Here is a 24,359-nt window from a genome sequence, read left to right as displayed (position 1 = left end):
TCAAGGGGACTATCACCTGGACTGTGGCATGCCAGACGGGGATCCATGGCAAAACTCCCATGGAAAATTACACAGTTGATGCAGAGTCTGGTTTTAATCCATAAAGGGCATAAATCACCTAACACTCCTCAATTGTTTGGAATTACGTGCTTTAAAACATTGTCACGCCCGCTTCGCAGTGACAGACCAAACTCCCCGTTTAACGCAGCGCAAACAACTGCAAACAGTCCATTTGCACAACCGCAAACTCCCCATTTGCACAAGGTTGGATACCAAGCTAGCCATGTCCCGTTCCTTGTCCTCACTGATGTCATTGAAGGTCTCTTCCTCCACCCATCCACATACAACACCAAGGGTCCCCGAAAGGTGACAACAAGCCCCCTGTGAGGCCTGCTGTGTTTGGTCTTCCACCACCTCAACGCCACCGTCCTCCTCTGACTCCTCTTCTTCAGACTCTTCTCTCTGCGTTGCCTCTCTGCGTTATTATAAGGTGTAGTACTATTCCTATCAGTTTAATCCCAGTTACGTCCCCTATCAGGGGAAGTGTATATGGCATTGATTTTAGGAACCGGAAGATGGAAAAAGATGCTTGGTTGGATCTCCTACTTCAAATTTGGGGCACTGCGTGTGCAATCTAATGTGCCACCAGATAGGAATGGTGTGTTAAGTAGTACTATTCTTATCAGTTTAATCCATGTTACATCCCCTATCAGGGGACGTGTATATGGCATCGATTTTAGGAACCGGGAGATGGAAAAAGATGCTTGGTCGGATCTCCTACTTCAAATTTGGGGCACTGCGTGTGCAATCTAATGTGCCACCAGATAAGAGTGGTGTGTTAAATAGTACTATTCCTATCAGTTTAATCCCTGTTATATGCTTTTTTTTTTTTTTTTTGAAGCCACAGTGCAGCACCAGAGGCCAGAAAAATTAGGCATGTACACATGCCTGAAAAATTAGGTATTGTTGCAGCCGCTGCTGTAGCAGTGGCCAGAAAAATTGATGTTTGTTTCCCAGGCAGAAAGTGCCCTAAAACATTGCGGCTTGAACCCTAGTTGGTGGCGGATAAGTCATCCGGCATTCAGAGATAAAATATAGCAGCGCGTGGACCATTTTTAGCCCAAGGCAGCTCATCTCATCAGGCCTTTTTTAGTTGAATGTATCGCCCACTGTCAGTCCCTCTGGCGTCTGAACACTGGGCATTATACTAGGGCGAAAGGGAATCACAGCACCACGACCACGACGGCCCCTGCGGGGTGGCCTGCCTCTGCCTGTCTTTTTTTTTTTTTTCCGATTAGTGGTACTATGCATGCAAGCTACTGTGACAACAGATATGAGTGGCACTGTGCACTGGCAGAAGCTGGCAGAGTAGACGCTGTAGGCCTGACACACACGCTTGCAGGCATCTAACTGCTATTCAATCTATTACAGTCAAAATGATATTCTTTTTTAAATGTACACTACTGTTACACCAGATATGAGTTGCACTGGTGTGACACTGTGCCTTGGAAGGCCCTGAAACGCACACATGTGAAGGAAACTGACTGCTATTATTTCACAGTCAAAACATTTTTTTTATTTTTTATGTACACTATTGTTACACCAGATATGAGTTGCACTGGTGTGACACTGTGCCCTGGAAGGCCCTGAAACGCACACGTTTGAAGGAAACCGATTGCTATTATTTCACAGTCAAATTTCTATATATTTTTTTTATGCACACTACTGTTACACCAAATATGAGTTACACTGGTGTGATACTGTGCCCTGGCAGGCCCTGAAACGCACACGTGTGAAGAAAACTGACTGCTATAATTTCACAGTCAAATTTCTTTTTTTTTTAATGTACATTACTGTTACACCAGATATGAGTTGCACTGGTGTGACACTGTGCCCTGGCAGGCCCTGAAACGCACACTTGTGAAGGAAACTGACTGCTATTATTTCACAGTCAAAAAAGTTTTTTTTTTTTTAATGTGCACTACTGTTACACCAGATATGGGTTGCACTGGTGTGATCCTGTGCCATGGCAGGCCCTGAAACACACACGTGTGAAGGAAACTGACTGCTATTATTTCACAGTCAAAAAAGTTTATTATTATTTTTTTTAATGTACACTACTGTTACACCAGATATGAGTTGCACTGGTGTGACACTGTGCCCTGGCAGGCCCTGAAATACACACGTGTGAAGGAAACTGACTGCTATTATTTCACCGTCAAATTTCTATTTTTTTTTTTTTATGTACAGTACTGTTACACCAGATATGAGTTGCACTGGTGTGACACTGTGCCCTGGCAGGCCCTGATACGCACACGTGTGAAGGAAACTGACTGCTATTATTTCACAGTCAAAAAAAGTGTATTTTTATTTTTTAAATGTACACTACTGTTAAAACAGATATGAGTTGCACTGGTGTGACACTGTGCCCTGGCAGGCCCTGAAACACACACGTGTGAAGGAAACTGACTGCTATTTCACAGTAAAATTTCTATTTTTTTTTTTAATGTACACTACTGTTACACCAGATATGAGTTGCACTGGTGTGACACTGTGCCCTGGCAGGTCCTGAAACGCACACGTGTGAAGGAAACTGACTGCTATTATATTACGGTCAAAAAAGTTTTTCTTTTTTTTAAATGCAAGCTATTGTGACACCAGATATGAGTGGTGCCACTGGGCCAGTGGGCACAGTATACCCTTTGAGCCTGACACACATGCTGGCAGGCAGGCAACTGCAATTAGATTACAGAGGGAAAAAAAAGCAGACTGATATTCTAGCCCTAAAAAGGACTTTTTGGGGTGCTGTCCTTACAGCAGAGAACAGATGAGTCCTTCAGGACTGTAGTGGACACTGAATACACTAGCCTAGCTATCGATTTCCCTAATAAATCAGCAGCAGCTACACTGTCCCTCCTCTCACTAAGAATGCAGCTTCAGAATGAATCTAAAATGGATGCTGTCCAGGAGGTGGGAGGGTCTGGGAGGGAGGGTCTGCTGCTGATTGGCTGGAATGTGTCTGCTGACTGTGAGGTACCGGGTCAAAGTTTACTCAATGATGATGAATAGGGGGCGGACCTAACATTGCATATGTTCGCCCGCCGCGGCGAACGCAAACAAGCCATGTTCTCTGGGAATGATTCGCCAGTGAACTATTCGGGACATCACTACTCACCAATCCTGTTGCAAGTCCCATAAGGGTTGAAATTTAGATTTTTTTTTTTTACTTTTCAATGTTTTCAAAATGTATTTTCTTTGTTGTTTACCGTTTCTTCAATATTTACATATCTACATGTTCTTCACTATTTTGGGAAACCAATCCTGTTGAATTTCCCCAAAAAGATGCTTGGAAAAAGCTATTGCATCTTCCGATATCTCCATGTGTATTTTAACACAGGGAGGCATCTGCCAACAAACAGGGATACTTTATGCACCTTTATTTATTTTAGTGTTATAAAGCATAGAAAATCCACTAGTGCAGTGTGTTTTTAAACAAGCTGTTAGCTACTATGGGTTACCATGTCACTGTATCTTTGACATTGAATTAGCCTTTTAAGTAAATGAAAATAGCTATTCACAAGAAGAAGAATTAGCTAAATACACTGCTCACACATATATCGAATGCAGGAACCAGCAAGCCTGGCTTTTTTGATCTTCTCATTCTAAAATAGCGGGACCCTAATTCTTATATTAAGCACTGGGGCTAGTCTGTCATTTTATATATCACCTCAGTGAGACAGATCTCTCATTTTTAGTGAGACAGAAGAAAAGGATTTGGATATCTTCTGCAGTTTTATAGCAAGTGAATGGTGCAAAGGGGCACCTGCTTGACCGCTGCTCCAATCACACAGGGGGACAAGGGACCCCTATTTTCATGATCAGTTGTGCTCCCAGCAGTTGCATTTTAATATACGGGTTGTACCAGTGTATGGGTGTTGTATATAGTAGGGACTTCTAGGGTGAGTCCAATGGGGTAGTTTGGGGCAGGGTCCCCATTGGTCCCTGTGGGAGTAGGGTGTAGGGATCACTACGTCTCCCTGTCAGGGACTTCCAGGGTTTTTAAATCCAAGGCTGTGAGCTGGATCCTTTAGCTGTTTCCCTCCCCCCCCCCCCCCCGAATGATTATCTACCTCCCAGGTGGATGGTTGGCTTGCTAATTGATAACCCCTACCCCCTCCTGCAATTCACTGGCAATAGGTGGTCTCAGTTGCTGGGACCTCTGTGTTTGATTTTTGTCTGGCTGTTTTGTTGTGGGGGTCATTGGGTTTAGTGTCTCCATTAAAAGTTATGTTTTAAATGTGTACCCCCCTGTGAACTATTTTCATTATTCTAGTACAATTCATTGTCACTGATCAAATACTTATGGCCTGTCCAATAAACAAGTGATAAGTAAAAATCTTGGAATAAACTGAATAATTACTATCCTTGCACCCTTCAAAAAGTATGGTTCAGATATTAGAATACAATACATCACATGATTTTATATACAACATGACTTTATTTCAGAAAATATATTTAATAAACTCCTATAATCCAGCAACCAGCACCATATTTCCCCACATGCAATATATTAATCATCAGATTTCCTATTTTTGAGAACTTTTAAGATCTAAAGGTAGAAACAAGCAGCAAAACACAGTATTGGGATCAATGGAAATCTTATGTAGTTTGTTCCCTTGTGATCAAAGCAAGCAGGGCTTGTAGTATAAAAATGGTCTACCTCAAGGTATGCCATTGTGACAGACTGCAGATAAAACTTCACACACCACTTTTGAATAGAATAAAGGTAACTTTAATAGCAATCCCAAAAATAATGATGTTTCAGTCCACACTGGACCTTCATCAGACCAGATTGCTGCGGAGTAACGAAGAAGGCATATAGCAGTATAGAAGGGTATGTGGTAACACGACCTATAGTCACTGGAAGCATTGAGACAGACTGATCATATGGGTAAACATTAGAGCAGTACATGTCATATTACTGTTATGGGTTCAGCGGGAAGCAGTCTGTCTCACCCATGGCCCAGTAATTATCCTTTCGGACCTGCAGAAAGTTTTTCTTATTAAAGGGTTTACACCAAGATTAATATTAATCATCTATCCATAGGAAAAGTGATATGTATCTGATCAGAGGGGAGGTCCCCTTGTTCTCGGTATCAGTGGGGGTCCCAGTTGCTGGATGCATCAGTTTCTTATACCTATCCTATGGATAAGTTTTAATCTTTGGATAACTTCTTTAAAAAGACTACTTGATTGGCAAACTCCATATAAATGTTCCATTCATTTGGTCATTGGTTCAATCTGGCCGAGAGCAGAGTTTGCATGTTCTTTCAGTGGGTTTTCTTTGGTTTGCTTCTAGACTCAAAAACTTATTGATAGGCTGTTTTGGAATTTAGATTGTGACTGCAAATACCTCCAATAATTCTTATGATACACTATCTTACAAATACATTTCCACAGATTACTAGATTCATGGGCCCCTGTGCATGGCAAGGGGATAATCTTTATGCAGGAAAAGGGTTATGACATCACCCCAAAATTTTACCAAGAATACTGAATGGCATCCAAGATGAAGCAGAAAAGATGCAAAAAGAGTCGTCCTGACCACTTGTCTGTTTTGAGCTCCAACACTTGTTGTTGCCTGAGCAGTCAGGATTTAAACATGAATTAGAATAAAAAAAAGTTTGCCTGACACCAAACCAGGATCATCTGATGCAGATGGCTAACTAACAATGGAACAAACATAAATTGTTTCATTATTTACAGAAATCTTCCTAATTTTTGATCATTAGTGTTGATATGTTTATGTTGCTATTTTAGTCAATAAATTGACGAATATTTTAACAATTGTTCACAACACACGTATATTCATTTTATAGTATTCCTTTATAAAGTATAAATTGTGCTATTATCATTGGCACTGATATGTAAGCCTAAGTGAGCCTGTCATTAGGTTCAGCACCATGGACAGATAGAGCAGTATTACCCTTTAAAGGGGTACTCTGGTGCTTAGATATCTTATCCCCTATCCAAAGGATAGGGATAAGATGCCTGATCGCGGAAGTCCCGCCGCTGGGGACCCCCGTGATCATGCACGCGGCACCCCTTTTGTAATCAGTCCCCGTAGCGTGTTTGCTCCGGGTCTGATTACCGACGACCACAGGGCCGGCGGCATGTGACGTCATGCTCCACCCCTCAATGCAAGCCTACGGGAGGCTGTCACGCCCCCCTCCCTTAGGCTTGCATTGAGGGGCGGAGCGTGACATCACACACCGCTGGCCTTGTGGTCGTCGGTAATCAGACCCGGAGCGAACACGCTACGGGGACTGATTACAAACGTGGTCCCCAGCGGCGGGACTCCCGCGATCAGGCATCTTATCCCTATCCTTTGGATAGTGGATAAAATGTCTAAGCACCGGAGAACCCCTTTAAGTGAAAGAGACACATACTACATGCTTGACATTTCAAAGCACTATTGGAATTATATGTGAGTATATGTTATGAGTTCCTTATGAGCCTGTCGGATGGTTAGAGGATGTAGAGGACAATTTAGTGTGAAGTGCTGCGTAATAAGAGATATCCCAGACCTCACAGTTTATTAATCTTGTCACAGAAGATGCGGCAGAGTTGACCACTGGAAATGTTGGAGTATTGTAGTGTTGTAGACTTTCTAGACCTTGACATATTGTGTAAAGTTTTGGAGTTGTTAGGAAAAAATAATTGTGTCCAATAAGTGGTCATTGTGTTTTACAGGAGATCGGTTGCATACTGAACCAATGGAATCGACTTTACCATTGTACATACAATTTTACTGAACATACAGAACTTTGTATGGAAAAAGTTAATACAGAACAGTAAGGGTGAGAAATATAGCTTGATATAGCCGTGTACAATTCATGACTACATCAAGGTACATAGTTGTTTTATAAGATGGTACAATACATTGGTAAGCATGGCACACGGATGATTTTTGTAAATACATATATTTGCAAACCAATGACACATTGAAAGTGTTTTCTTATAATGACCACTTATGGCCTATTTACAGGACAGCTGAGAAGTATCTGAGAACCATGAGAACTGGGATTCCAAGAGCCTTTGTTTTACAGCTGCTGATTTTGGTAGGACAATGCAGCTGCTGCGGAGGACATATCATGCTATGGCTGTTATTCAAATAACAGAGCAGATTAAAGACCAACTCTCTATTCTGATTCATGGAGAAGGTCCCAAGTGGTCATTTCCCCCTCCATTTTATCAATATGCCCTAAAAGGATAACCAAGGTAGGAAAGCAAGTGTTTTTTTTACAGCTGCCCCCAGCAACATAGAAAGTTTTTTTTTAGCCAACACTTTTTAAGTCATGCAATGGTTCACTTTCGCTGTGCGGCCAACACCGGTGAAATACACTGGTGTAAATGCATATGAGCAGTAGGTCACATGAAAGTCCCTCAAACAGGCTTCTTCCTAAAAGCCTCTAGAAAGTTCTGTGGGAGGCATCCCCTAAGTCCAACCTTCACTCCTCAGAGGGCTGGATACAGTTTAATCTAGTTAGTATTGTAACCTGGCTCAGGCCCAAGAAGCGGCCCCTGTAAGCTGCTTCCTGCCAGCAAGAATGCCGTACAAAGTTTAGCTAGCCCTGACTCTGCCAGAGGATCCTGTTCAAGTTGCTAACCAACTTAAATCAGCTCTGGGTTACTCAGAGTAAACTACATGTGGAGTTAATATACATTCAAGAACTGTCTCCAATACAAGCTGAAAGGTTGTCTGTTCTAAACTTATTTTCCTACTCCAAGAAGGAGATTCACTTCAAGTTAGAAGAGAGGGTCTGGGCAAGCGCTCGTCTGTTTTCATTGGACTCTTAGTAGGCTTCCGGCCAGAGCCAGTGCCACCATTCTTACAAGCCTTTACCACCTTACACCCTGCGAGCGTGTATTATAATGCAACTAACCATGCATAACAAATTACTTTTACATGTGCACCAGCGTGTGCCAAGCTGCAAAGACCCCTGTCAGTGAAGTTAATCGTATCTGGCCTGTGTGGTAGAGTTAATGTTATCTAAACTTATCCAGACCTGAATGTCTCAGGGTCAAGGACTACTATTACATGAGCTGTCACCACCTACCACCTCCCCCCCACGCCTTTCCCATTACAAAAATTGCTGTGACCACAACAGGAGGGCATTCAGGTATTCAATCTACTCTGATACAATAGATTACTATATGGCTACTAATACACCCATCCATCCTGTGGTTACCACATTTCTACATGAGTCCTACAAAAAGAAAAAACATAATATATAATAGATTGTTTTATGGTTTAGAATACAAGACTGTCTTCTGTAATACAGTATATCTAAAAAAAAAAAAAAAATCACATAGCATCATTTTGTCTGTCTACAATATCTGCTTGTGAATTCCGTGATCCCCTCCAGCTCATCAATCATTGGACTATGTTTGGTTCATGTGACATCTCTGTAAACCACTGCCATGATGTGAACCCTGCATGACATGTTGTTATCACTCCTGGCACCGAGACCAAATGACACTCACTGTGACAGATCAGCATCTGTTCATTCATGTTCCATGTAGTCTCGTGAATTTAATGGCCAGAGAGTGACAAAATCTGCTGTCACTGCTAATGTAATAGTAATGTTGTGTATACTATTGGCTTCAAAGTCACATTCAGGGAATAAATAGCATCTATGAGGCTACAGCCATGTACAAATCTACGCGATTGCCTTTATTATTGGTTTCTATTGTTTTATTGATCTACAAATCTGATACTTTTTGTTTACACTTTATTATTGATCCATTTTATAAGACAGGATTGCATATGTTCTGTACACAGATTGCCATCTATGACTTGTTGTCCAGCTGCTCTATAAGATGTTTTCAGGGACACATGCAATATAATAACTATAAAAACAGGTAGATATCTACTGTGGATGAAGCCTTACAGTCAAATGTTTCCTGAACTGCAACTGTAACCATAGCAACCCTGCCACTTTCTAAGAAGAAACATAGCACTTACCTCCACAAAGATGAAGCATGGTATAATTGAATAACTGCGATGGGTATTGTTCTCCAAAGCCATTTCCTTTCAGTTGGAAAGGTCTGTGATACCTAAAATGTCTGGAACAGAAAAGAAAAGAAAGCTGTAAAGATTTTTAACCTATTTTTGGGTCAGTTAACATTGCATTTAATGTAGCAGCCAGCATTTCATAGTTCATAGCAAAAAGAAATAGCACATAAACATACCAACATATTCAAACATACATATTAATATAAATAGAAATAAAGACCATGGCTCTACAGTTTTCTCAGTATCAGCAGCTCCTAATAACTAAGTAGGTTATCGGAAACAGTTTCACCACTTATCCCTGAATTTACCCTTGTATGTCAGTTGTCCTTCAGTAGATCCTTTACAAACGGATCACTAGCCTTCCTTTCGATCCATTCGTCACAACTACACTGGTATCTACACCTTATGTATCCTAATGGGATACATAGGGTATCTTTTTAAAATTAATTTTGGGTCCAATTCTATTGAATTATTGGTCTGTTTTGGTCTAGATTCAGAGGCTGTTTCTGATTCAGAATGGACCAAACTGCAACGAAAAGTTGTGTAAGAAATATGCCCAGGCTGTGAAATAACATAAGAAAGCTTGTACTTACCTCCCTTGTCCCCCTGCAGTCTTATCATGGTGCCTGGTCTCAGTTGAACTTTGCTTCATGATGCTGCACATAATATGTCACATTTTTACTCAGCCAATCAATGGCTGCAACATGTTCCATCACAGCCATGTGACATATGTGACATATAACCTGCAGCATCATGAAATGAAGTTCAACGGAGACCAGGCACCATGATAACAAGGCTGCAGGGGAACAAGGTGGGGTAAGTACAGGCTTTCTTATGTTATCACACAACCTGAGCACGTCTGTTGAAAAAAATAGTTTTGCTGGACAACTCCTTTAACACCAGCAAAAGGATTTACATTTTCACTTTGAGAAGGACAAAAGTATAATGACATTCTATAAATACTTGCTTAGTCAAAAGAAAATGGGAATATTTGAAACAACTAACAATTTCAGAGAGAAGAACAGGACAGGGGTTTAACTAAAAATAGTTTTTTTAATGGGCTCCAACATCCCTAGAGTGGACAAACCAAACCCGTAAAATGGTTGTAACCAACCGCATGAATTGCCTATGCTAAATGCCTGTAGTTCTCTGGCATGCAGCCACAATGACAGCTATTCTGCGCAACTCTAAGAGCATGTTCACAATGTGAACATTGGCATGAAGCCGAAGCAGATTTCGGAGCAAAATAGTGTCCTATTATCTTTAATAGGTATAATGTGTGGGGCTGATATACAAGCAAAAGTACAGTGAATCACCTAAAAAATGAAAACCTGCTCACAATTCTTATGGTATGTTTCAGATTTCTGATGCTAAAACTAAAAAAGTTTTTCTGGAGCTGAGATGCCTACAGGATTGTTCTCTATGACATAATACCAGAGCACACCAGCATCCATACCCATGGGGGCAGCTCATGGACACAGAAATAATTGGATGCACCAGTCCCTCTCCCCCTATGTGCACGTGAACAGGACTGGTTGTAGATATAGTGTGGCCATGGGCAAAATTAAAAGCAGGGCCTCAAATGCTCAAATATTAGACCAACAGCACATAGTTATAAAAAAAAAAAACAGCTATACCAAGAGAAAATATTACCCCCATGCAGTGATTAAATGAAGTATGAGAAGACTTTAGAACACTTAGATTTTGCAGAGCAATAAAGAGTGCACAGTTCTATCAGCAGGTAGTTTATATTCCTGTAAGAAAGCAGTGTAAACATTTGCTTGACGCAGAATAAAACAATATTTGGCCCTAAATTTGAGTGTACAGTGCTAACAACAAATCCAGGCCTCCACCCAGTCATCTGATCCTCCTTCCTCATACTCCTATTTTAAAATTCCAAATGCACAGATTTGCTGAACCTCAGATATTTTTAGATGTTTTTGTGTCCAAACAATTCACACATCTCTATTCCCAAACAAAATACTCTTGTATCGCAGTAGAGAATTGTGTAGGGTCTTGTTTTCATCCAGTAGTATACAGGGATTGTATTCCGTGTCTGTATAAACAAGGATTGATGCTGTACATCAGGTCAAAATCTTTACTAGCATCTCATTTTATTTAGTTCTTCCAGAAGGAATTACACTCTAAAGTATATTTAATAAAGAATACTGTACAACCAGACAACCAAAGTCCACCCGAATCTTTAGTCCTCATAATGAGATAAGTTATGAACTGTTAGTAAAAATAAGATGCCTCAGGATTATGAAAAAAAAAAGCTCTATATTCAAGCAGAAATGAAAGATATATATAAATATTAAAGGAGTACTATGGTGTGTTTCTTTTATTATCCCTTTGTGCCCAGGCTGCAAAATGAAACAAAACAAACTTTAACTCACCTTCCTACATTCCCCCGTTGCGCCCATATTGGTGTCCCGTTCTCCGGCCCCTGTCTTCCTCCGCTTCCTGTGAGACGGTGAGTCACACTGCACTCAGCGTAGTGATATGCTCCGAGTGCAGCGTGATTCACCGGAAGTGGAAGAAGACAGAGACCAGTGAACAGGACACCGATATCGACACAACAGGGGAACATAGGAAGGTGAGTTAACGTTTGTTTGGTTTCGTTTGACAGCCCAAGCACAGAGGCATAGTAAAAAAAAAAAAAAAACACCATAGTACTGCTTTAAAGGGAAACTGACAGCAGGTTCACTCACACTAAACCCAATACACTGGGTTATTGGTGAACTGGATTAAAATGAGGTGTCATTTACTCGGATTTGCGGTCTGGTTCTGTTTCTGTAGGTCCATCTATTTCATGATGGGGATAGTTTTATTCTGGTGTCTGGCTCTGAGGGGGCATATTAGAGTTCAAAGAGGGGTCCTTAAGAATAGAGAGGGCATATGATATCAGGCTAGTTACAACGGGTGGTGGGACATTATGACTGGACAGGGGGCATAAGGCATAATGACTGTACAGGAGGGCATAGTGGCTACAGAGGGGCATTATGACTGTACAAGGGGGGCATAAGGACTGTACAGGATGGCATAGTGGCTACAGAGGGGGCATTATGACTGTACAGGGGTCATAGGGGTACTGGCTAAATAGTTGTCATTATGACTTCCAAGGGGGGCAAAGTGGCTACAGAGTGGGCATATAAAAAAAAGTTATATGGGGTCAGAATAGGACAATTTTAGTGCATGTAGTTATAATTTTTTTAAAGTAGTAAAATAAATAAAGCATATATAAATTGGGTATCTTTGTAACCGTATGGACCTACAGAATAAAAATATGGTGTCATTTTTACTGAAAAGTGCACTGGGTAGAATCAGAAGCCCCCAAAAATTACAAAATGGCATTTTTTTTTCCAATTTTGCCCCACAAATATATTTTTCGGGATTTGCTGAAAATTTTCTGGTGAAATGATTGATATCATTACAAAGTACAATTGGTGGCGCAAAAATAAGCCCTCATATGGGTCTGTAGGTGCAAAATTGAAAGCGTTATGATCTTTAGAAAGTGATGAGGAAAAAATGAAAGTGCAAAAACAGAAAAACCCTGCGTCCTTAAGGGGTTAAGACCCTTCAGTGAAATGATGCTATAATTCTGTGTGATTCATATTTTATTTTGTAGCGGGATGTTTGATTTTATTTTGCAACATTGTGGCCTCAAATAAACAGATAGCATTATAGTTTTGTAAAGAATTTAACAGGATATTAAACAAAATAGCCCACGACTAGTGCTATTCCAATTCTGCGAATCACACAAGAGGAATCAGCCACCAGTTTATAACAAATAACAGACGTCTTCATTTTTAGCTGCCATTGGCAAACTATAGACCTACATCTCTAGTGCTTTCATGTGACAGGTTGTTAGAGAAGAATCCATTCTAGCTTTTGGTCACTATTGTTGGAAGCAGTGAGAAAACAACAGGGGATTACAAACAATGTTTTGGAGCCATAGCCATAAGCTTAAGGGGTTTTCCAACATTCCAGCCTAACCTTAGGAAATCCCACTGATCAGAACAATAAAGAGGCAGGTTTGCCAAAGCCCATTTACTGTAGCACAAGACACAGTAACTTCTATATGAGCGTGTTTTCTATCCGGTACTATAGTAAATGGAGCTAAGTGCCGATACCCCTTCATTCTGCTTATTAGTAAGGATCTCATTAAGCATTCATAGACAGTCCATTATAAGAATAGGCCATTAATGTTATATCCTGAAGCCCCATTTAAGTTATGTGAACACCTGTATGTACTATAACTTTAGCAAAAAGTAAAGCTGTTGCCATGAGGCTTGTTTCACATAGTTATTATATCGGCACACTTTTCCATCCTTATTAAAGCTACAACTCGGTATCCTTCATATTTTCTACTAAAAATAACCTGGAAAAACATTGAAATAACCATTATGCAGATAATAGTCATTTTGAAAGGGTAGATTGCTATCTCAGGGAGATATGAACCTACACAAGGCTCCACTCCTCCAAAGACATTGCAGCATAGGCAAACACAGTTGAGGGCTTAAAGGGGTACTCCGCCCCTAGACATCTTATCCCCTATCCAAAGGATAGGGGATAAGATGTCAGATCGCAGGGGTCCCGCCGCTGGGGACCCCCGGGATCTCGGCTACAGCACCCACCTGTTGCAACTTCTGGAAATGCTGGAGGCTTCGGCTCCCGACCACGGTGACGTGAGATTGTGATGTCATGACTCCGCCCCCGTGTGATATCACGCCCCGACCCTCAATGCAAGTCTATGGGAGGGGGCATAGGCAGCCGTCACACCCCCTCCCATAGACTTGCATTGAGTCGTGACATCACGATCTCCCGACACCGTGGCTGTGAGGCGTTAGGATGAGAGCCTCCATCGCTGCCGGAAGCTGCAACAGGTGGGTGCTGCAGCCGAGAAAGCTTTAGACTTAAGAAAAGAGAGGTGTGGTAGCAATAGGCTCTAGAAAGTTAAACAGATATGTAAATGACTTCTATTAAAAAATCCTAATCCTTTCAGTACTTGTGAGCTGCTGAAGTTGAGTTCTTTTCTGTCTAAGTGCTCTCTGATGACACCTGTCTCGGGAACTGTCCAGAGTAAAGGGAAATATCCATAGCAAACCTCTTCTACTCTGTGCAGTTCCCGATACAAGCAAAGATGTCAGCAGAGAGCACTGTTGCCAGACAGAAAAGAACAACTCAATTTCAGAAGCTGATAATTATTGGAAGGATTAAAATTTTTTAAAGGGTACCTCTCATCAAAAAAACTTTTGATATATTAAATATTAATGTATGCAGAATAACTTTACAATTGCATGTTATTAAAAAAATATGCTTCTTTCTATTTAATTTTCCACTTTGAAGAAATGACCACTAGGGGTCTCCCTATCAGTCCTGTCAGCAAGCATTTCAGACTCATGCTGGAGTCCTAAACACTACGAGCTGCCATTCTGCTTTGTTCACAAAGGAGAACACGCAGAGCTGCCAGCCTGCTTTGTTCACAGCCTGTTTGACTGTGAACAAAGCAGGCTGGCAGCTCTGAGTGTTTAGGACTCCAGCATGAGTCAGAAATGCTTGCTGACAGGACTGATCGGGAAAAATACAATAGAAAGAAGCATATTTTTCATTAACATGCTATTGGAAAGTTATTCAACATTCATTAATCTAAAATATATCAAAAGTTTATTTGATGAGAGATAATTTGCAAATCTGTTTAACTTTCTGGAGCCAGTTGAAATAAAAAATAAAAAAAAGTTTTTCCTGGAATACCCTTGTTGTATTTCTTTAATTTGAAATGTTTTCAAATTGTTTTTAAATTGAAAAAAATTGTGGGTTCTTTATATAACAGAAAAAGTGACAGAAATGACATCTTGCATTACAGCATCTCATCTTACCTTTATTTAGAGATTTATTGTTGCTGAGCAAGGTAAAGTTTAGTGTTCGGACTGAAGTTGAAAAGTGAGGTGTCAGCAGCATGATCTACAGCTACACTCATTGACAAAAAAAATGATGCACCAAAAAGGAGTTGTTGAAATCGAATTAATCATTTAAAATATTAGCAAGTGAGTGAAAGAATATATTTATTAGGGAAAACTGTACAATTGAAAGGAGGCTTTATAATCCTGTTGGACATTCTAGACTGGATATAAGATGAGATATGGTTGGGTATGGAGGTATAGAGGTTCCATATGGCATCACGTAGCACATTTGCCCACAGATGTTGCAGCTGGCCCTGTTGAGCTTGTACATTTGTAGTTTGCTGAAACTGACTCACCATAATTGCTTAACTGGCAACAAAGCTGGTGAGTGGGCAGGTCAAGGAAGTTTTAAGGAGTCATTCCTGGGAAACCCTTGCTGTAGGTGGGCAAGCATTATCCTGCAAATAGATGGCAATAGGAATCCCTGCTATATCACTGCAGGATACATTGACTATCCTGAGCTGTAAGTGTTCCCTTATCAATGTTAACTGACTGTAAGTACCATGATTTTAGATCTTCACATCATTAGTGGAGGTAGTGTTCCGCACCACAGGATTGAAGCACTCACCACATAGCTTCCCTACTTAAAGCACAACCATAATCAGATGCCAAAGAAAACCAAAATCAGTCCAGCTTTCTCATTCACAACACTATTGCACACAAAGGCAATGGTGGCGGACTGTCAATGGCAAGACATGTAGCGGGCTCTTTGACACCCAATTTCCTTCTGATAAGTGCCTGAAAATTGTTTGGGCAGAGACAGAGGTGTGTAATGAATTGGCCACCTGTGTCTGGGTGGTGGACAAGAAAAATGTGAGAAATGCTTATGCTTGTGGATGGATAAAACTATCCTCTCTACTGATGGTCTGTCTAGGCAGTCCAGAACCTGCTGTGTGCATGCCCTCAATTAACCACTGCTCCCAGCACCTCCTAACAGCTTAGTCAGAACAACCTAGCGGGTGGGCAATTCATCTAAATGACCATCCTGATTCTCAAAGTTGTTGATGTAGTTTGTTAACTAGGGTAAATATTCCAGTGAACTGTAGAGGCACGTATAGCAATCAATGATCTCTCATCAAGAGATACACTAGCCAAAAGGAGCCTCTGAGAGTCTTTATTATTACCAGTGGGGAAGTACTTTTACACCTTCCTGTGGCAGGACCCAGCGTCTAATCAGACTACACATGTAATATTTTACGTATCTGCCTGAGACATAACTGCATGCGGAGGTTTGCAGCAATGTGGGTTTATTTTTATTTCTTTTTTGTCATTGAGTACGTTTCTGCGTCAGGGTACAAATTGTTATGGGATATCTGTGGTTGCCACAAGCTGTGTGGAAAAGTTGATGGCTGGCACTTGTGAAATATGTGGGTGTTACATAGTTATGGGATACTGTATGGCTAGTACAAACTGCTATGGAAGTATCTGTGATTAATTCATAATGATATCTGAGTATGTGTGGCTACTTTTGGATCTTTGGGGCCAGTGGAAAAGACTAATTTTTCCATTACTAAATGGTGGAGAATATTTTATCAACTCACTGGGTTCGTATGACTCATGTTTTGCAGAATCAATGGATAAGAGATGTTTTAAAAATTCCCTTTACTTAACAATATTATTTCTGTTTTAATGAGCCAGAGTCATGAATCTGGAGAACTGTATCTAACATAAAGCCTTCAGCACTGTACAGATATTTCAAAAAGCATAGTGCCTCATATCTCTGTCTGGGAATGAGCATACATCTGTGTGTTAGAAGCAGCACATGTTATTTTGCCTCAAGTGTGAATTGATATCTAGTGCTGCTTTTTATAGCAGAGAAAGTTTGTAAGTCACTTCATAGGGAATAATTATTCTAAAACAAATTTATGAAAGTGTAAAGTATTTATCTGAACTGTTCATCAACTAATTAATATGAATATATTGCACTACTTTCTACAAGAAAACGTAATGTTACTGTCACTTTATAAAACTTATGTCATGATATAAAAGTTTTGATTGGTCGGGGTCTTAGTTTTCAGGGTCTTTGCTTGTCCTCAGTTTACAGAACCCTGCTTGTCCTCACTGCACAGAGCCCTGCTTGTCCTCACTGTACAGAGCCCTGCTTGTCCTCAGTGTACAGAGCCCTATTTGTCCTCACTGCACAGAGCCCTGCTTGTCCTCAGTGTACAGAGCCCTGCTTGTCCTCACTGCACAGAGTCCTGCTTTTCCTCAGTGTACAGAGCCCTGCTTGTCCTCAGTGCACAGAGCCCTGCTTGTCGTCACTGCACAGAGCCCTGCTTGTCCTCAGTGCACAGAACCCTGCTTGTCCTCACTGCACAGAGCCCTGCTTGTCCTCACTGCACAGAGCCCTGCTTGTCCTGAGTGCACAGAGCCCTGCTTGTCCTCACTGCACAGAGCCCTGCTTGTCCTCAGTGTACAGAGCCCTGCTTGTCCTCAGTGTACAGAGCCCTGGTTGTCCTCAGTGCACAAAGTTCTGCTTGTCCTCAGTGTACAGAGCCCTGCTTATCTTCAGTGCACAGAGCCCTGCTTGTCCTCATTGCACAGAGCCCTGCTTTTCCTTAGTGTACAGAGCCCTGCTTGTCCTCACTGCACAGAGCCCTGCTTCTCCTCAGTGTACAGAGCCCTGCTTGTCCTCACTGCACAGAGCCCTGCTTGTCTTCAGTGTACAGAGCCCTGCTTGTCCTCAGTGCACAGAGCCCTGCTTGTCCTCAGTGTACAGAGCCCTGCTTCTCCTCAGTGCACAGAGCCCTGCTTGTCCTCAGTGCACAGAGCCCTGCTTGTCCTCTGTGCACAGAGCCCTGCTTGTCCTCTATGCACAGAGCCCTGCTTGTCCTCAGTGTACAGAGCCCTGCTTGTCCTCAGTGTCCAGAGCCTTGCTTGTCCTCAGTGTACAGAGTCCTGCTTGTCCTCAGTGCACAGAGCCCTGCTTGTCCTCAGTGTACAGAGCCTTGCTTGTCCTTAGGGCACAGAGCCCTGTTTGTCCACCCACACTTTCTCTATTTGTCTCCTCACAGAGACACACAGACAATAGCTGTAGGGACAAAAATATATATTTTTTCAACCAAAGTATATTACAAATATACATATAGTATAATGGTAATATCCACATTATATAAACAGTTTTCGTTAACGACAGGTACACTTTAACCCCTTACCAATGCAAGATGTATATTAACATCCTGTGTCGGCTCCTGCGATATAATGCTGGGTCACGCGGTCACCCCGTGTCATATCGGGTTGGTCCTGGCGGCTAACGGTAGCCGGGACCCGTGGCTAATACTGGACATCATTGATCGCAGTGATGTCCGGTATTAACCCTTTAGACAACTTTGATCGCCGCTTCTAAAGTGAAAGCAAAAGCAATCTCTGCAGCTCAGTCAGGCTGATTGGGACCACCGCGGTGTCCCGATCAGACACAAGGAGTGGCCCTACCTGCCTCCTCGTTGTCTGATTGCCGAATGACTGCTCCGTGCCTGAGATCCAGGCAGGAGCAGTTGAGCGCCAAAACCATTGATCAGTGTGGGCAATCAATGGCGACTATAATATTGCAGAAAAAAGAGAAAAAAAGTTAATAAATATGATTTAACCCCTTCCTTAATAAAAGTTTGAATCACCCCCCTTTTCCCATTAAAAAAAACAAAACTGTGTAAATAAAAATAAATATAAACATATGTGGTATCGCCACATGCAGAAATGTCCGAACTGTAAAAATATTTTGTTAATTAAACCACACGTTCAATGGCGTACACGTAAAAACAAATCCAAAGTCCAAAATAGCGTATTTTTGGTCACTTTTTTATTTAATAAAAAAAATTAATAAGCAGCGATCAAAAAGTCCACTCAAAATAAAATTTGTATCCATGAAAACTTCAGGTCATGGCGCAAAAAATGAGCCCTCATACATCCCCGTATGCGGAAAAATTAAAAAAGGTATAGGGGTCAGAAGAAGACATTTTTAAACGTATTAATTTTCGTGCATGTAATTATGATTGTTTCCAGAAGTACGACAAAATCAAACCTATATAGGAGGATATCATTTTAATTGTATGGACCTACAGAATGAAAAGACGGTGTAATTTTTACTGAAAAATGTACTGCATAGAAATGGAAGCCCCCAAATGTTACAAAATAGCATTTTTTTTTTTGTTAGTTTTTTTATGTTTTTGCACAATGATTGTTCTTTTTTAGTTTTGCCATGAATACCTTTGCGGCAGCAATGAGGGAATTTGGTTACATATACCGCACTGCTCACTTGGGACTAAGTCATAGAATACTATCTTTCTCCACTGCTATATCTGCTAAAGCTCAGCTGCTCAGTGGATCTTTCTTCCCTATTTCATAGAGAAACTCACTTTATCTTATATAATTCAACTATTCCTACTAGGAAAATTGCTTTGCTGGAGCAAAAGGGATTGTTAACGATACACAACTGTGCCAATAGAATTTAAACATTGCAAGGACGGACAACAGCAGGTACTGAATATGTCAGACAGAGGGGAACTGATCATTTTCCCAATGGTGGTCTCTGGATAGTTTAGTGACACATTAACTAGATGTATCTTTAACCCCTTGAGGAAAGGCATATTTTGAGCCTTTAGGATTAATACATTTTTTACCACCTAATCACCAGACCTGGGAGGGCTCAGATAACCAACTCCTTTTTTCATTATTGCTTCTCTGAATTTGAGCAGACCATTTTTTTTTCTTACAGACTATCTGTCATCAAACCATATTTTCTAAAATAACTCAGATTATATTCCCTAAGTACTCCATACACCTCTCCTGCCCTTGAAAAATGTTTCGGAGCTTTAAAAAGCTCTATATCATACCTTTTCCCTTGCTCACATTAATTTCTTCACAATAACAAAAGAGGTTCTCAGAACACAATATCAGCTTTGTTTGGGGTATCTCTAAATGTCCCAGCTACAATGTCCTTCATAATGAGACATTATCTATAAACAAAGGTGTAGTTAAGAGGTCATATCTCTCCTTATTTTACTTATATTTTTGGTATTGAACTATTTAAACCCTTAATCCCTGAATAGGGCCCTGGGCATGATAAGTGGAGTTATAGAGACACCTAGAAGGAATTGTATTGTCACTGTTCCAGGGGGGCTGCCTATGTACCTATTGGTTAAGAGTTTAATACCAGGGGCATAGGTAATAAACAACCATGGGTTATGAATATATCTTCAGGCCACAGTAAGGGGTGCACATGGGAGAGAAAATACCAGCAGGAGGTATTATGTAATAATTATACACTGCTCAAAAAAATAAAGGGAACAACACAATGTAACTCCAAGTCAATCACACTTCTGTGAAATCACACTGTCCAATCCGGAAGCAACACTGATTGACAAGCAATTTCACATGCTGTTGTGCAAATGGAACAGACAACAGCTGGAAATTATAGGCAATTAGCAAGACACCCCCAATAAAGGAGTGGTTCTGTGGGTGGTGACCACAGACCACTTCTCAGTTCCTATGCTTTCTGGCTGATGTTTTGGTCATGTTTGAATACTGGCGGTGCTTTCAATCAAGTGGTAGCATGAGACGGAGTCTACAACCCACACAAGTTGCTCAGGTAGTGCAGCTCATCCAGGATGGCACATCAATGCGAGCTGTGGCAAGTAGGTTTGCTGTGTCTGTCAGCGTAGTGTCCAGAGCATGGAGGCACTACCAGGAGACATGGCAGTACATCAGGAGACGTGGAGGAGGCCGTAGGAGGGCAACAACCCAGCAGCAGGATCACTTCCTCCACCTTTGTCCAAGGAGAAGCAGGAAGAGCACTGCCAGAGCCCTGCAAAATGACCTCCAGCAGGCCACAAATGTGCATCTGTCCACTCAAACGGTCAGAAACAGACTCCATAAGGGTGGTATGAGGGCCCGAGGTCCACAGGTGGGGGTTGTGCCTACAGCCCAACACCGTGCAGGAGGTTTGGCATTCGCCAGAGAACACCAAGATTGGCAAATTTGCCACTGGCGCCCTGTGCTCTTCACAGATGAAAGCAGGTTCACACTGAGCACATGTGACAGATGTGACAGAGTCTGGAGACACCGTGGAGAATGTTCTGCCGCCTGCAACATCCTCCAGCATGACCAGTGTGGCGATGGGTCAGTAATTGTGTGGGGTGGCATTTCTTTGGGGGGCTGCACATCCCTCCATGTGCTTGCCAGAGGTAGCCTGACTCCCATTAGGTACCGAGATGAGATCCTTAGACCCCTTGTGAGACCATATGCTGGTGCGGTTGGCCCTGTGTTCCTCCTAATGCAAGACAATGCTAGACCTCATGTGGCTGGAGTGTATCAGCTGTTACTGCAAGAGGAAGGCATTCATGCTATGGACTGGCCCGCCTGTTCCCCAGACCTGAATCCGATTGAGCACATCTGGGACATTATGTCTCGCTCCATCCACCAACGCCATGTTGCACCACAGACTCATCAGGAGCATGCCCAGGCGTTGTAGGTAGGTCATACGGGCACGTGGAGGCCGCACACACTACTGAACCTCATTTTGACTTGTTTTAAGGACATTACATCAAAGTTGGATCAGCCTGTAGTATGTATACATGAAGAGAAAGAAAAATCACACTCACCCGTCCAGGGAACACAAACAGCTTTATTCAGGAAAATGCACAGCATCATTCATCATGCAGGTAACGTTGTTGCCCTACTGCACACACCCCACACCTGTGTTCCACTTGCCCAATCCCCTGACCCCACGCTGAATGGAATGATGACTGATGCTGTGCATTTTCCTGAATAAAGCTGTTTGTGTTCCCTAGACTGGTGAGTGGGATTTTTCTCTCTCTTCCAGTATACATGTCACATTGGATCTGTGTCTTCGCACCCCACATCAGGAACCGGGTAAGCGAGAAGTTTAGCCCCAGCAGTGTGTATTCAGTTATATCCAAAGTGTTGCCGCCGCTCTTGGTTTTCTTTGCTTGTTTCAGCCTGAAGTGTGTTTTTTTATTTTGATTTTGAGTGTGACCCCATATCCAGACCTCCATGGGTTGATAAATTTGATAATTTTTGTGTGATTTTGTTGTCAGCACATTCAACTAAAGACGAAAGTATTTCATACAATTAGTTCATTCATTCAGATCTAGGATTTGTTATGTTAGTATTCCCTTAGTTTTTTGAGCAGTGTATAATCTTCTAGAGAATAATGGGGGCACAAGGGAGATCAGATGCTACCAGGAGGTATTAAATAAAAATAATATAGTCTTCCTCTAAAGAGAAGGGGGCCTTTCTAGAAGCACCATGAGGCACAAAGGTATCATGGGCCAATAAGCCTTCCTTTGGAAGTTATCCAAAAGACAAGGCCACGAGGAGCCAGAGAGGTCCTATCAGATGCAGCAATACGGCTGTACGGTAACTATACAATGGTCCTATAATTACACCTTCTTCCCCTCTTTCCCATTACTTTAAGTTAGAGGTCTCACATACCACATATATCTGATAGCATAAAGCTAATTCTTATTTGATTGAGATCATTTTAATATGGGGATGGAATTACCGTATATACTCGAGTATAAGCCGAGTTTTTCAGCACGATTTTTCGTGCTGAAAACACCCCCCTCGGCTTATACTCGAGTGAACTCCCCCACCCGCAGTGGTCTTCAACCTGCGGACTTCCAGAGGTTTCAAAACTACAACTCCCAGCAAGCCCGGGCAGCCATCGGCTGTCCGGGCTTGCTGGGAGTTGTAGTTTTGAAACCTCCGGAGGTCCGCAGGTTGAAGACCACTGCGGCCTTCAACATCATCCAGCCCCCTCTCACCCCCTTTAGTTCTGAGTACTCACCTCCGCTCGGCGCTGGTCCGGTCCTGCAGGGCTGTCCGGTAAGGAGGTGGTCCGGTGAGGAGGTGGTCCGGGCTGCTATCTTCACCGGGGAGGCCTCTTCTAAGCGCTTCGGGCCCGGCCTCAGAATAGTCACGTTGCCTTGACAACGACGCAGATACGTCGTTGTCTAGGCAACGGCTCTATTCCGGGCCGGAAGCGCGGAGAAGAGGCGCCCCCGGTGAAGATAGCAGCCCGGACCACCTCCTCACCGGACGACCTCCTCACCGGACAGCCCTGCAGGACCGGACCAGCGCCGAGCGGAGGTGAGTACTCAGAACTAAAGGGGGTGAGAGGGGGCTGGATGATGTTGAAGGCCGCAGTGGTCTTCAACCTGCGGACCTCCGGAGGTTTCAAAACTACAACTCCCAGCAAGCCCGGACAGCCGATGGCTGCCCGGGCTTGCTGGGAGTTGTAGTTTTGAAACCTCTGGAGGTCCGCATGTTGAAGGCCGCAGTGGTCTTCAACCTGCGGACCTCCGGAGGTTTCAAAACTACAACTCCCAGCAAGCCCGGACAGCCGATGGCTGCCCGGGCTTGCTGGGAGTTGTAGTTTTGAAACCTCTGGAGGTCCGCAGGTTGAAGACCACTGAGGGCGAATGATGAGAAGAGGATGATGAAGGGGGGGGGGGGTGTGGGGATGATGAAGGGGGGTGGGGATGATGAAGGGGGGGGGTGTGGGATGATTACAAGGGGATGATGAAGGGGGGATGTGTGGGATGATGACAAGGGGATGATGAAGGGGGGATGTGTGGGATGATGACAAGGGGATGATGAAGGGGGGATGTGTGGGATAAGGGGATGTGTGGGATGATGACAAGGGGATGATGAAGGGGGGATGTGTGGGATAAGGGGATGTGTGGGATGATGACAAGGGGATGATGAAGGGGGGATGTGTGGGATAAGGGGATGTGTGGGATGATGACAAGGGGATGATGAAGGGGGGATGTGTGGGATAAGGGGATGTGTGGGATGATGACAAGGGGATGATGAAGGGGGGATGTGTGGGATAAGGGGATGTGTGGGATGATGACAAGGGGATGATGAAGGGGGGATGTGTGGGATGATGACAAGGGGATGATGAAAGGGGGATGTGTGGGATGATAAGGGGATGTGTGGGATGATGACAAGGGGATGATGAAGGGGGGATGTGTGGGATGATGACAAGGGGATGATGAGGATGTTAATGACGGGTCTGGATGATGACAGGGGGGGATGAGGTATTTCCCACCCTAGGCTTATACTCGAGTCAATAACTTTTCCTGGGATTTTGGGTTGAAATTAGGGGTCTCGGCTTATACTCGGGTCGGCTTATACTCGAGTATATACGGTATATCAAATTAGGATCGTGGATAATCTCTCAAAATCTCCAGGATGAGATTGTAATAGAGTGTAGGATACCGGCCACATCACCTCCTTCTGCAGAGGACGCGTGTGGCCAATGCCTCTCAGTGCACTATATCATAGTCTTTGACCCT

General features: G+C 42.7%; 1 protein-coding gene across 1 annotated transcript in view; it reads right to left on the bottom strand.

Annotated features, from left to right (window-relative positions):
• Positions 1-24,359, bottom strand: part of PLPPR1 (phospholipid phosphatase related 1) — a 185,791-nt gene that overhangs the window by 77,503 nt on the left and 83,929 nt on the right. Inside the window, exon 2 of the mRNA XM_056519271.1 lies at positions 9,029-9,129. Coding sequence (XP_056375246.1) covers positions 9,029-9,091 — 63 coding nt within the window. The 5' untranslated portion in view covers positions 9,092-9,129. The remainder of the gene's footprint in view (positions 1-9,028; positions 9,130-24,359) is intronic.

This window comes from Hyla sarda, chromosome 1, assembly GCF_029499605.1.
Source record: "Hyla sarda isolate aHylSar1 chromosome 1, aHylSar1.hap1, whole genome shotgun sequence".
Lineage (NCBI taxonomy): Eukaryota > Metazoa > Chordata > Amphibia > Anura > Hylidae > Hyla > Hyla sarda.
Note: the sequence above shows the minus strand (reverse complement) of the source record. Positions and strands in the feature narration are given on the sequence as shown.